The 12,550-nt window shown below is 39.3% G+C and overlaps 1 protein-coding gene across 4 annotated transcripts in view; it reads left to right on the forward strand.

Moving 5' to 3' along the window:
* The window catches only part of CYP39A1 (cytochrome P450 family 39 subfamily A member 1), a 135,354-nt gene extending 131,189 nt beyond the window's left edge, over positions 1-4,165 (forward strand). Inside the window, exon 14 of one of the 4 annotated variants that reach the window (XM_079147148.1) lies at positions 2,259-4,165. In XM_079147148.1, the coding sequence (XP_079003274.1) occupies positions 2,259-2,330 (72 nt within the window). In that variant the 3' untranslated portion in view covers positions 2,331-4,165. The remainder of the gene's footprint in view (positions 1-2,258) is intronic. The other 3 variants (XM_079147149.1, XM_079147150.1, XM_079147151.1) reach the window with 3 other exon arrangements.
* Positions 4,166-12,550: the final 8,385 nt, after the last annotated feature.

The raw sequence follows: 12,550 nt of genomic DNA on the forward strand, positions 1-12,550 counted from the left end.
TTGCATTTCTGATAATTTCCAAGTGCTTTTGCTCCTCCTGGTCTGGGTACCACACTTTGAAGACTCCTGTCATAAGCAATAAGGGGAAGTTCAACTTAATTCCAAATGTTTGAAAGTCATTTTTAAAACTGTAAACTAAAGGTGCTATTTAAACAGAAGTGAAGCAGTACAAGCTCAGAGCTATTCACATAACAATGTTATGCTTTGATTTATTCTTGATATAGTAAGGCTAATGTACCAAAGATAACTAAAACTCTTGATATTTCAGTGGAAATTACATAGGTGTATAAGTGACATAAAATATATTTCAAATATACACACTTCAGCACTTTCCTTAGACTTCTTTTGCACTTCTCTTTTAAGTGTAAGTAACTATTAGTGATGAAGAACTCTCAAAATCTTATATTGAAAGGCAACTCAAAACCATCTCTCACCAAGTCCTCAGCTGCCTTCAGTGTTGTTGGCAAAATGAAGATCAAAGCCAGGCTTAAGAGACTCCAAATACTAGTTCCTGGCCCACAGAGTTAGATGTCACAATTTTTTCCAGTACTGACAATGTCCAGCTATTTTTCTGCCAGCGAGAGAACACAAGAATGTTTGCCTATTCATTGAGATGACATTTGTCAAAACCATGGAGATCAATATTTTTGATCAGCTCCTTAGGCAAATTTTTTCCTAGTACTTTCTTCATACATAAGAATTCCATTAGCTATACTTTCTTGTACAAGTTTGTGTACATTTTATTTATGTTCTGATGACACTTAGAACATTATTAAAATGTTACCTCAGTTTGAAATAAGTATGAGTTGAAGTAAATGTTCATTATCTCAATCAGTTCATTTCACAATCCTTATTCTAGGAAGAGAAAGATCAATGATGGAATTGCTTTAAAAAATTGTAAAATGAGGTGATCAACAAATGTAAGAAATGACCTTCAAATTTCCAACCTCTTAAAAGGAGGGAATGGGTCATCAAGAGTGTCTGAACACTCTGTAGTCAAGCAGAGGGAGGTCAGTGGACTTAGAAACCTGCTGCCCCTCAGGAGTTCACCTGCCCTAGTAGCAAAAAGTCAAACACTGGAATTCCCCAATTTTAATTTTCAGATATCTCAGTATTTTATATGTTGAGGTTCTGGGGATCAAACCAAGGGCCTCATGGGGTTCTAAGCAAATGTTCTACCAGTGTTTTATTATTTTAGCTTCCATTCCCTCTCAATATGAACCAAACGATGAGGAAATACTATGAAGCATTCATGAATCTGTGATTGGCAGCAGGGTCCTGATCCTGGCAAGTGGAGACTGTTCCATCTTGAGCATTTGTGAAATGACCACTTCGAGCACACTCTTGCTACTGTAGTGGATTTTCACTGGTTTGGCTGCTTTTATTCCATTTATCTTTTGGGGGTCACAGATTCAAAAAATCTTTTCACAAAACTTTGGATCCCCTTCTAGAAAAGTACATATTTCTTGATACAAAACTGTGAGTGCAATTTCAGTAGGCTCGTGGGAACCCTGCTCCTCATTCTATCAACTCCCCTGAGAATCGCCTTACTAAGGAGCCCATTCTGTGCCCTGCTGTCTTCAAACCTGAAAACAGACTGATATACCTCCTCTTTCAGGGCTCCCCATTACCACCCTCCAAACCCTCAGTCTATAGAAGGGTTACTTTTCATTTCCAATCCCCTAAGTGCCAAAAATCCTTTTTGTATTCTTAACAATACACTGACCTCCTCTCACCCCCACACAGATCTATACTTTGTTCATAACTCAGGAGAAAAAAGTCACAATATTTGAAACCCACAAAGGTCTTTTTGGAACATCATGATCGTTAGTACACTGTAATCATGGTTTATATCAACTCTGGAAGTTTTTTTAAATACCTATTACACACATAGAGATCTCAGCCATCAATTGCAAATGAGGTATTAGAGCTTTTAAGCCAGAAATGTAGAAGAAGCCTTATTGATAGTATCCTCTTTAGCCAGAGAAAGTGAAGGGGTAGACAGCAAGCGGGCCCATGGACTTGGGTGTGTGAATCTGAAGAGATTGTTATTAGAATAAAAGTATTTTCTTTTTCTGCTTCTTCAGTGAAGGCTAAAGTTGAGGCTTGATGTGAAGCTCACCAATGCAAACAGTTCCTGTACTCCCCAACTGAAGCTCCATACCTTTTAGAGACAATTCCAATGGACTAAACCTTAAGTCTGAACTGTTTACTTATGTCTCTTAACTTTTCTATTTCTTCTGCATTTATGTTTTTAGAGTTATCTCCATTTGGTGGGTGTCCCCCAGCCAGAAGGGCAATGCCGAATAGAATATAAACAAAGAATATGACATCTGCTGGGGCTCAAGAGGGCCAGAGCCTTCTGGAAGAGTGATGCTACCTACCCCTGGCAAATCCCTGACACTAATCTGGCAGCACCTCCACCTGAGCTGTCCTGAAACATGCTGCTTCACTTTGGGGACTTAGTTCAAGAAAATGTCCAAATGTGCATGCGTTTGATATCTTCAAAACCAGGAATCTGACATCACTCCCTATGACTATATGGTCTATAGAAAAAAATTTTTTTTGCTTTAGTTTTTTTATTAGTGTATTAGAGTTATCCACAATATTAGGGTTCATTTTGACATAAATCATGCAAACATGGAATATTATTTGCTTTAGTTCAGTTCCCTTTCCCTTCCATCCTCCCTCCACCTGTTCCCTTCCCTCTATTCTACTGGTGTTTCTTCTGTTTAGTTTTAGTTTACGTTAGATTAGTACCTTATAGATATACATAAAGGTGAAATTCACTCTTGGTATATTCATATAAGTACAAAGGATATTTAGGTCGCTTTCATTCCCCTGTTCCTCCCTTCTTCCATCCTTCCCTGCTCCTCTCATGAAAATAGAAGATAGGTCAGTGGAGTATAAAATGTTGAAATGATTAGAAAGAGCAGTTTTGAAAAGGTGGAATTTAGTTTCATACATTACTGTATTATAGCTTCAAAGAGAAACAATGTCATTTGAATACAAATTTTAGTACGTTAAATTCACTGTGAAGGCAACATACACAAATTTGCATTCTGAAAAGACTGAAAGGCTTAGATACTAAAAAAATTTAATGATTTCTAAAATTTTCTTTTTATATGATCCTTAGCAATTGGAATTCTTAGGCTCTATTAATATAATTCTTTATTATAAATGTACCTAATGCTAAAAGCATGAATAAAATCATAGTTCTCTAAAATCAGTGAACTGGTATTATGCTCATCTCTACACTCTGCTATGGCTGGGACAGCATCTTCTCTACAGGGAATATTTAATAAATGTATGTTGATTGACATATTGATTTGTGTTTTAATTAAGGTAGAAGCACACTTTTTACTCAAGGTGTTTACAATTATATTTCACAGAATTGACATTTTTGCTATGAATGGAAACACAAATATAATGGCGTGCCAACACCAAAAATGTAGAAGGAGCCTTATTCATGGTATCCTCTTTAAGAGAAAGTGAAGGGTAGACAGCATTTGCACTCAACTACATTTGAATCTATTACTCAATACTTACAAGTGTGAAATATTTGCTATGAAATCCAGAAAACAAACCCTATCATATTTGGGGAAAACATACGACACTAATCACAGAATAAAAAAGTGATGTCATGATGTATCCTCCAATATTCAAGAAAAGGCTGCTTGCCTCCTTTGTTTTACAGCAAGCTTTGAAGTGCACGTTATCCTCTAGGTCTGTTTGCTTCCCTGTGTGAGAATCATCTCATGGGGTTGATAATTATTGCTTAGTCATCTATTTCCTACCAACAAGCACATGACTCCCTAGGAGAAAATTTAGTACTTTGAGGGGTATTAACTCTCCCAGGCTAATGTTGCGATTTTGAAGCCTAGCTACCAACTCACAGCTTTGCTTAACACATTCAGGGGTCTGGAGTCGGAAAGGGCTGAAGAAAGCAGGTCAGAGTGCATAACGTCTCTGAGAGTTGCAGACCACAACCTGGCAGGTTCTACCAAGTATAGCAGCTGTTCTGAGTGAAGGTTTGTTCTCCCCACAGCAAAGCCCACAAAGAAATGCTGCGTTTGCAGAAATATCCACTTCGGCTAAATTGTAGTGGCTCAGTGCTAGTTTTTATCTGCATATTCTTGCTGGGTAAGGAAGAATGTTAGCTGACATGTCTGCATGTTTTAAAACACAATGCAGACACACATCTGTTGACCTTTGGAATCATGAAGAGTTAAGACCACTGCACTTAGAGGTCTCATATTTCTTTTATTTCCCTAGTCTGGGGTTTTGTGTAATATATTCATAATTTCTGACCAAGAGTTTCAGATAACATCTTATATGTACATCTATACATAATATATAATAATAATATTTTATATATGCATAATATATAATAATTTATTATATATATTATTAATTTACTAATACAGCCTCATGTGTTAACTGGGATTTTCTGAAATCAGAGTCTGAGACAAAGATGTGTGTGTAGAAGTTATTTGGGAGGTGCTCCCAGGCAACAGAAGTGAGAGATCAGGTTACAGGGTTATGTTATCAAGGTATATTGTAGCATATACAATAACTTTGTCCACTTAAAGGATAAACCTGAAGTGTAAGAAGCAGGAGGGACTCTTGACTGGCTCCTTATCCCCACTGATTAATGATTATCCCTGGAGATGTTAATCCTGCAGTGCATTTGTGTATCTGTGTGGAAAGTAGGTGGTGGGTGGGTGAATTTCACTGCAGGGGGACTCTGTTTTCATTTTTTTCTTCTTTTTTGCATTTAGCACGCCATTTTTTGCTTTCAAATCTGGGGTTAATTTACCTTGTGACAGAGTGTATGATCATTGGAAGTTGTGACAGAACTGTACTGGTTCAGGATTGTACTAGACCTGATAATTAAACTGTATTGGGTCCACTCAGGTCGCAGATGTTTGACAGGGTTGGACAGAAACTAGCAGTAAATGGCAAGTACTACAAAAGGTATGAACTCTGGCTTTAAGAAATTTGCAGGGGTTTAGTCTATCCTCTTTGCTTTATTTTCTTGTGCACTTAAGTAGAAGAAAACTATTTAAAAACTGACAATGAAGAATCAATGAAAACTGTAAGATCCTGTCTGGGTGTGTGTTACATGTATGTGATTTGTCATCAAAATACATGAAAAGGCACTGACTGACTTAAAGAAAAAAACATAAATGTTTGAATTTTCAATGTTTGAATCAAGTCTTTAATTACAATACACACGTTTTTTTAAATGTAAATTTAAGTAAGTTTATCTCCTGGATATCAAAGGCCATGAAACTGTGAGTCTAGGAGCAGAAATGACCAATAAGAGTGGATTCCTTGATGCATATCAGCCAAGAGAGAAAAAAAGAAAATATGTTTGACATTTTGATTTTTGCTTTTCAGTTTCTTTGACTGTGTGATATTTTTGATACTTACTTGATTTGTCAATGACCTGAAACTGTGGGTCCAGCTGCTGGCCCCTCTGAGGCCTTGTGTGTATTTTGCTTTGAGTTTGTCTTTAGTTTTGAGCTTCTCAGGTCTGGGAAGGCCTAGGCACATGTATGTTTCTGTGGCACCTGGGCTGCCAGCCACAGGAGTCAGGGGTCCAGACCCAGTAGGGCCCCCTCTGTGTTCTCTGGCCCAGTTCAGCCTCCTTGCCATGCTGGAAAGAGTCAGATATTCAGGACCTTGTCTTCACACCTGCCCATCTCCTGTTCTGGGCATGTCTGGGGTGTGAACCAAGGACCCAGCTAGCCTTGCCCTTTGTAGCTATCCTGGATGCCACATGGGTACAGGGGACCCAGGACTTCTGGGGTAGAGGTACTGATGAGGGAACGATGACTGGACTCTCAGAAACTTGGTTAGATCAAGGCTGCTTGGTAGAGTTTTAGCTTGGTGCCACTATTAAAGAAAAGAGAGGGGCTGGGCATATAGCTCAGTTGGTAGAGTGCTTGCCTTTCATGCACAAGGCCCTGGGTTCAACCCCAGCACTGCAAAAAAAAAAAAAAAAAAAAAAAAAAAAAAAAAAAGAGAGAGAGAGAGAGAAGGCTAGCTTTGTTTTTCAGAAGCAATTCAAACAAAATTGTTAAAAATGAGTAAACCAGGTAAATATAAAAGGATAAATATTTATAAATTACCTCTACATGTTCAAAAAATTTTTTAAAAACTTGAAACCTTAAGGTGAAATAAAGTAAGAGGCACTCACTAGATGCCTGGGTCATTTCTGAATAAGTTAAAATACTAAAAATATTAATTACTAAGCATAAGTTTATATATTTTGGCATCTTGTTTTTATATGGCATAGAGTAGCTAGATATATTTGCATCTGTTAATTTAAAAAAAGTCTTAAAATTATGGAAAATGCTAATATGGGACAGTTCAAAATTGCTTACTAGTTAGGTTTTCACTAGAAATTAAGGTTACTAAGGATTATAATCCTAATTATTTTATGGTAATTAAAACTAGAGATAATAATGGAAACAAAGAAACTAAGATGTCTTTGGTAAGAAAAGATGTAAGGAAAACATAATAGTGTGTTTGTTTTGTCTAACTGGAGGTTGTTCTGGAATGAAGGAAGGATTCTGTACATCTCCAGTGGATGTGATATGCAGCATGGATGAACCCCCTAAGATTAACCAAAATCAAATTATCTGTGATGACTTAGTAAACAAAAATGAATGGCCTTTATTATCCTTGTTGTACAAACAAGAGAACTGAAGCTTGGAGAGGCCAAGGGACTTACCAAGATCACATTGCTTGTGGCAGAAGCAAGGACTCTGGGGACAGACCCAGGGATTATGGCTATAAACTGCCCTCATGCTATTAAACTGCATTCTGCTTAAAGGAGAAAACATCACCTACAAGAGACAGCAACTTGACCTTGTGGTGGTCATAATTTATACTGTGGTTGTCTCCTAACTCTTGCAGGAAAAGTGGTCAATCTGTTGTGTAGCCTATAGCACAGAAGAGAGAGGGCAAGGAGTCACTGTGTGCCCCATTTCCTTCCCCAGTTTCCTTCCCTAGAACCCATCCCCCACCACCTTGTGGGAACTGTGCTGCAGACTGGCCTACAAGAGACCCCCTGGCTGCGGGAGGGGCCCTTCACCACTGGAGGAGAAAAACACTTAGGGAAAATGTAGCTTCTGAGTATAAGCATGTATGTGTCAATATTGAACAAATGTTAATACATTCAGATGGTATGTGACAGCATGTCAACACATTGGTAGTTAACAGCAATTGGATATATATATTTTTTTCTTTAAATAGTATTCTACCTTGTTTCTTCACAAAAATGCCATGGTCATGTCCCCCAACAGGCCATAGGACAAGGAATCTTAAAATGTTCTCTTTTGGTGGAGATAGGAACTAGCTAAGTACAGAATAGCCTTAGTTGAACCTTTGTCTTCAGGTGACCTTGCCTTCAGATATTTTGTAATTCTGGAAAGATTTATAAAGAAGAGACCCAGAAGGGGACTATGGTTCCTGCTTCACAAAGCATGTAAGCTCTCCATTGATTCTGATACTGCTGTTGTTGAAGACAAACACGCATAGAACCATAGTACCTAGTCAGAGACCCAGCCTAACATCCTTGCTTTACGGCTTAAAAAGCTAACCTCCGAGCAGAGAAATGTCACTTTGGAGCCCTTGTAGCTTGTTCAGTGACTAGCAAAGACAAAACCTGCATGAGACTGTGTAAGTGAATGATACTTGCAGGACAGAACACTTGGACCACACGAGTCAAGTTCCAACTTCTAATGGCAGCAGAAGTTTCCTTTTCCAAGACATTACGTGATAGATCCCTAATGAAAAGGCACATAAAACTGGAACCATCCATCCAGATGGTTCTCAGGTTCCTCATTTAGGTGACTATACATCAGTATTTACAGAAGCCATTTCACACCTGCAGAGTCCTGGGAGTGGAAGAAGCACACTTGGAAAACACTGGATCTCTGGATCTCTGGATCTCCACTTTCCCACATTTCCTGGGACCTTAACAGATATGCAGGGTTGTGTGACTAGTTTGGGCCAATGGGTTGTAAGTAGAGGTGGAGGGTGTCAATTTCAAGTAGAAACGTGTAAGTAAATGGCCTTGTCCCCTTACTTCCCTGATGCTGTTATATGGACTGTGCAGCAACAAGAAGGCAGAGCCTCCCTCAGCCAGGGTCCTTGATTGTCAGTGAGAATGAAAAAGTCCCCTCCCACAGCCCACACTGGACACAGCATGAGCGAGGGGCCGTGATGTTGGCTACCCCAGCATAAACCAGCCTGCCTGAACAGTACTGGAACTGAAATTCTGATTCCTGTTCTTTATGCCTTTGGTCCTCTTTAATCTGATTCATGTAGAACACAGTTTCAGCATGCTGAATTCCAGCTCGAGGGTGTCAACGTGATGACACTACATGTTTTATGAATGTGCTATGCAATGATGTTTCTTAAAGTTGTAACACTGAAGTAAAAATTGTATGTTGTTGGTTGTACTTTATTTTCTGAGCAATTGATACATTTATTAAATAGAAAAGAAGTCCCGGCCAGAACAGTTTCTGAGTCACACACATTACTAGCTCCTGTAGAAGACACTCATCAACACATTTAGTGAGCACCTGACAAGGCACTGTGCTTACACTAACAGGGAGAAGAGCACAGAGGTTCAAAATAGGAACTTTAATATCTAATCATCTGGCCAGGTACAGTGGTGCACGCCTGTAATCCCAGCAACTTGGGAGGCTGAGGCAGGAGGATCAAAAGTTTGAGGCCTGCCTGGGTAACTTATTGAGACCCAGTCTCAAATAATAAATGAAAAGTGCTGGGATGTGGCTCAGTGGTAGAAACCTCAGTGCCAACGAGGGAAAAATCCAGTCATTTGCTTTCAGAGTCTGAATCTATTACTTTCTCAGTGTGAGAGCTTTCACAAGTTACTTAACTCCCTAGGCCTGGAGACTGTGTAGAGCTAATAAGCCATTCTTATTTGCCTCGACGTCAACTAGTATTCTAACAGAAAATGTAGCACTTAGTAAGTATGAAACAAATGTCAAATATTGTTGATTGAATGATCTTACTTACTCTTATCTGCAAATGGAAATTTTGTTTCTGTTTAATAAAAGTCTTGCTGGCATTATACCACAGATCACTGTCTTAAGCGAAAGAAAAACAGGCAGAATTCTTAGCTCTATCCCAAAATGCTGCAGGACTGCAGGGCTCTTCCTGCAGGAATGTTCTTTTAAATGTCTATCTCTTCATCTAATCACCTCATTGTGAAACACGTCTGTCCAAAAACAAACAAAATGATTCATTCCTTCCCTTTCATTTTACTAAGTGGCCACTGTGTTTTATTAATTTGATTCATAGATTGTGTAAAACACTTTCCATCATGTCTAATGTAATATTCCTTATCTGTTCATTAATACATAAGACTAACTATGGCCAAAAAAAAAAAAAAAAAGAAATAAAAAGAAAAGAAAAACATGAGCAAGGCTAATTTTCCTCTACTTTCAAAAGTAAAGAAAATAAATCAAAATAGTGAAAAATTCCACTTAATATCTAGGCTCTCTGAAGTTGGAAATAGGATATAGAAAGACAACTATTGTATAACAGGAAAATATATGTTGTATTCTGGAAGGACTCAAGTTCAAGCTTGGCCACATAGCTCCATAAGTTAATGTACCAATCACATTAGGCCTCTAAGCTTCAGTTTCTTCTCATATTAATTATTATTTGACAATAAAATAAATGAAGACAAGCACAGGGAAATCTCTATCTTCCTTTCAGTTTTGCTATGCATCTAAAATGGGTCTAAAAAATAAAATTAAAAAAAGAAATGAAATACTGATAAATCCTGCAACATGGATGAAACTTGAAAACATTATGCTAAATGAAAGAAGTCAGACACGGGAGACCAAAAATCCTATGATTCTGCATATACAAAAGATCCAGAAAAGGGAAATTTGCAAGAACAGAAAGTCAGTTAATGATTTTCTAAGGCTCTGAGGGGTGGGATGGTGGGTAACCGCTATGCAGTACTGGGTTTCTTAGGTGCAATGAGAATGGTCTTTGTTTGTTTGTTATTGTTGTTGTGATACACTACCCAAATCAGCTCAGGTAATATATCCCTCACCTCACATAGTTTCCTGGGTTTGGGGACTTTTACAGGAAGAAGGTTTATGAAGATGAGAACAAAGTATCTCTCAGCAAATAATGGTGATTGCCAGGGACGAGGGGTTGGGAGAAATGGGGAAATGGCTGTCAAAGGATAAAAATTTTCGATTGTGATGAATGATTTCTGGGGACTTTATGTACAACATAGAGACTATAGTTAATAATATTGCAGTTTACTTGAAATTTGCAATAAAATGTTGTAAATTGACTGTGGTGACGTTTACACAACTCTGGACATACTTAAAGCTGTTGCAGCTTACATTTTAAATGAGTGAATTGTCTGGCATGTCAATTATATCTCAATAAAGTTGCTTAAACAGCAACTGAGTGACTTGAGTGTGGTGACACATGCAAGTTGGCGACCAGCCTCAGCATCTTAGCAAAATCTTGTTTCAAAATAAAATAAAAAGGACTAGGGGTGTAGTTCAGTGGTAGAGCGCTCCTCATTTAATCCACAGTTTCTCTCTCTCTCTCTCTCTCTCTCTCTCTCTCACACACACACACACACACACACACACACACACACACACACAAACACACACTATTGTGAAGAATAAGCAATGTGGTTATGACACTTAAAACACAAGGCAGTTTTGCAAAAAATAACTTAATAAATTCTCCATGAAGCATCACAATTCCAGCTTCTGAGATCCTATTCTTTGGAGCCAGATGCAAATTCATCATGACTAATTAATTCTAAGGACCCCCCATCCTTCCTAGTAAAATCAGGAATGTTACCTGGAGCTAGAAAGAGGGAGAAGTGCCTCCACTCACCACTGCTTCTAGTCTGCCTCTCCACCTTTGCTGTCCACTGCAGTCCCAGGGCTCCCTGCGGTTTCTGGGCCTTGCTGCCATGGCTGCCAACACTGGGGACTGTGTCCCCTGCTGCCCAGACTCCCTGCCTCTCACATCTCCATCAGACCCTTCAGGACTCAGGTCTCCAGGACTCAGCCATCCATCACACCCTTTGCCAGTCTTCCTAGTCTAGAGAGATACTGTCTGTGTACCCCACTTCTCCCAGCTTCCCTGCTGTGTCCCTGAGACCCAGTGCTCCTTGTTTAAGAGCTGGTCTTGATGCGGGTCACATAGACCTATGGCCAACCTCAATCACAAGGACAGGAATAGCTTAAACTTAAAGTATTTCCAGGAAGTGGTAGGAACAATTACATTTGACTCTTCTAGTATAGCAAAGAACAAACAGAAGGATTAATGTGCTCTATTAGAGCTTCTGAAAGTTTACCTACCTGGATGCAGCAATGCCATGAGCTAAAGATGATGATGGTTTAAGATAATAGTGGACTTTGTGTTTGTCCTCGTGTAAGCACTTTCCATGCTTTTCCTTTCTTCTTTCAGGAACAAATAAGAACCATACTCAATAAGGAAATACTGACTGTTTCAGTTTCAGGAAATGTAACAAACTGCATCTCAAAACAAGCATCCTGAGATTGTTGACCAGACTTGATTGAATGACTTCAGGTAAGAAGCCAGGATTCTTGCCTTATAGTTGCCTGTGCTCATGCAAATAAGCATAGTGTTCAATTTACTTCCCCATAAGAAGTGGAAATGGAATATTCACCAAAGAAGAACAGCTCAGGGCAAAGTTTTTCCTCAAAAACAGAAAGCAGTGGCTCTCCTATTGAGAGATGAAGATCCTATTCAGGATGAAGAAAGGAGGCCCCTTCCTGACTGAACATGAGACACAGGGAAAGGTGCTATAAGCACAGTCCCTGATCCCAGTCGAGTCACACTTCTGCTCTGGCTTCCTTTGTAACTCGAGAAGGCCAGAATAGACTAGAGGAGCTCTAAGACCCTCTATGTGTCTCCCATCTTAAGGTGGACACGCACGGTTGTGCAGTAAATATTGCATCAGTATGTATGCATGGGAGGCAGAATCTGTGCAGTTCTCAAGTCACTGCTATGAGACTTTCTGCATGTTTTGTCATGAATCGGATGAAGGGCAAGGCAGCTCAGAGCAGGGACCCAAACACTGACTTTGGACTCAGACCTCTCTGTCCTACTTCTGGTTCACCTGTTTTTTAGCCTTCTTTCTACTTGGCCTCTCAGCCACATTTCTTAGTGGATAAAATAGATATCCACTCCCTCACTCTTTGTTGAGGGCAAACCACTGAGAAAGGTGCTGCCTACCAAGTACTAATATTGCATTTGATTGAACAATGGTTGAAAACCTTTCAGGACCCACTTCCCAGTCTTGCATGCTCCCTTGCAAACTCAAGTCAGCTTCTGAGCACAGGAGGCCCAGGAAACTCGTAGCTGCTGTGATTTAGGAAACTCAACTGTGTTTCTACAGGAGCTGGATGTTCTTCCACTCTGCCTCTCTTGTCTGGGACTTCCTGAATCTCGCCTGCTGCTTTAGATGAACACACCTCTTATCTGAGGT

The sequence above is a fragment of the Sciurus vulgaris genome, assembly GCF_902686455.1.
Source record: "Sciurus vulgaris genome assembly, chromosome: 7".
NCBI classification, from domain to species: domain Eukaryota; kingdom Metazoa; phylum Chordata; class Mammalia; order Rodentia; family Sciuridae; genus Sciurus; species Sciurus vulgaris.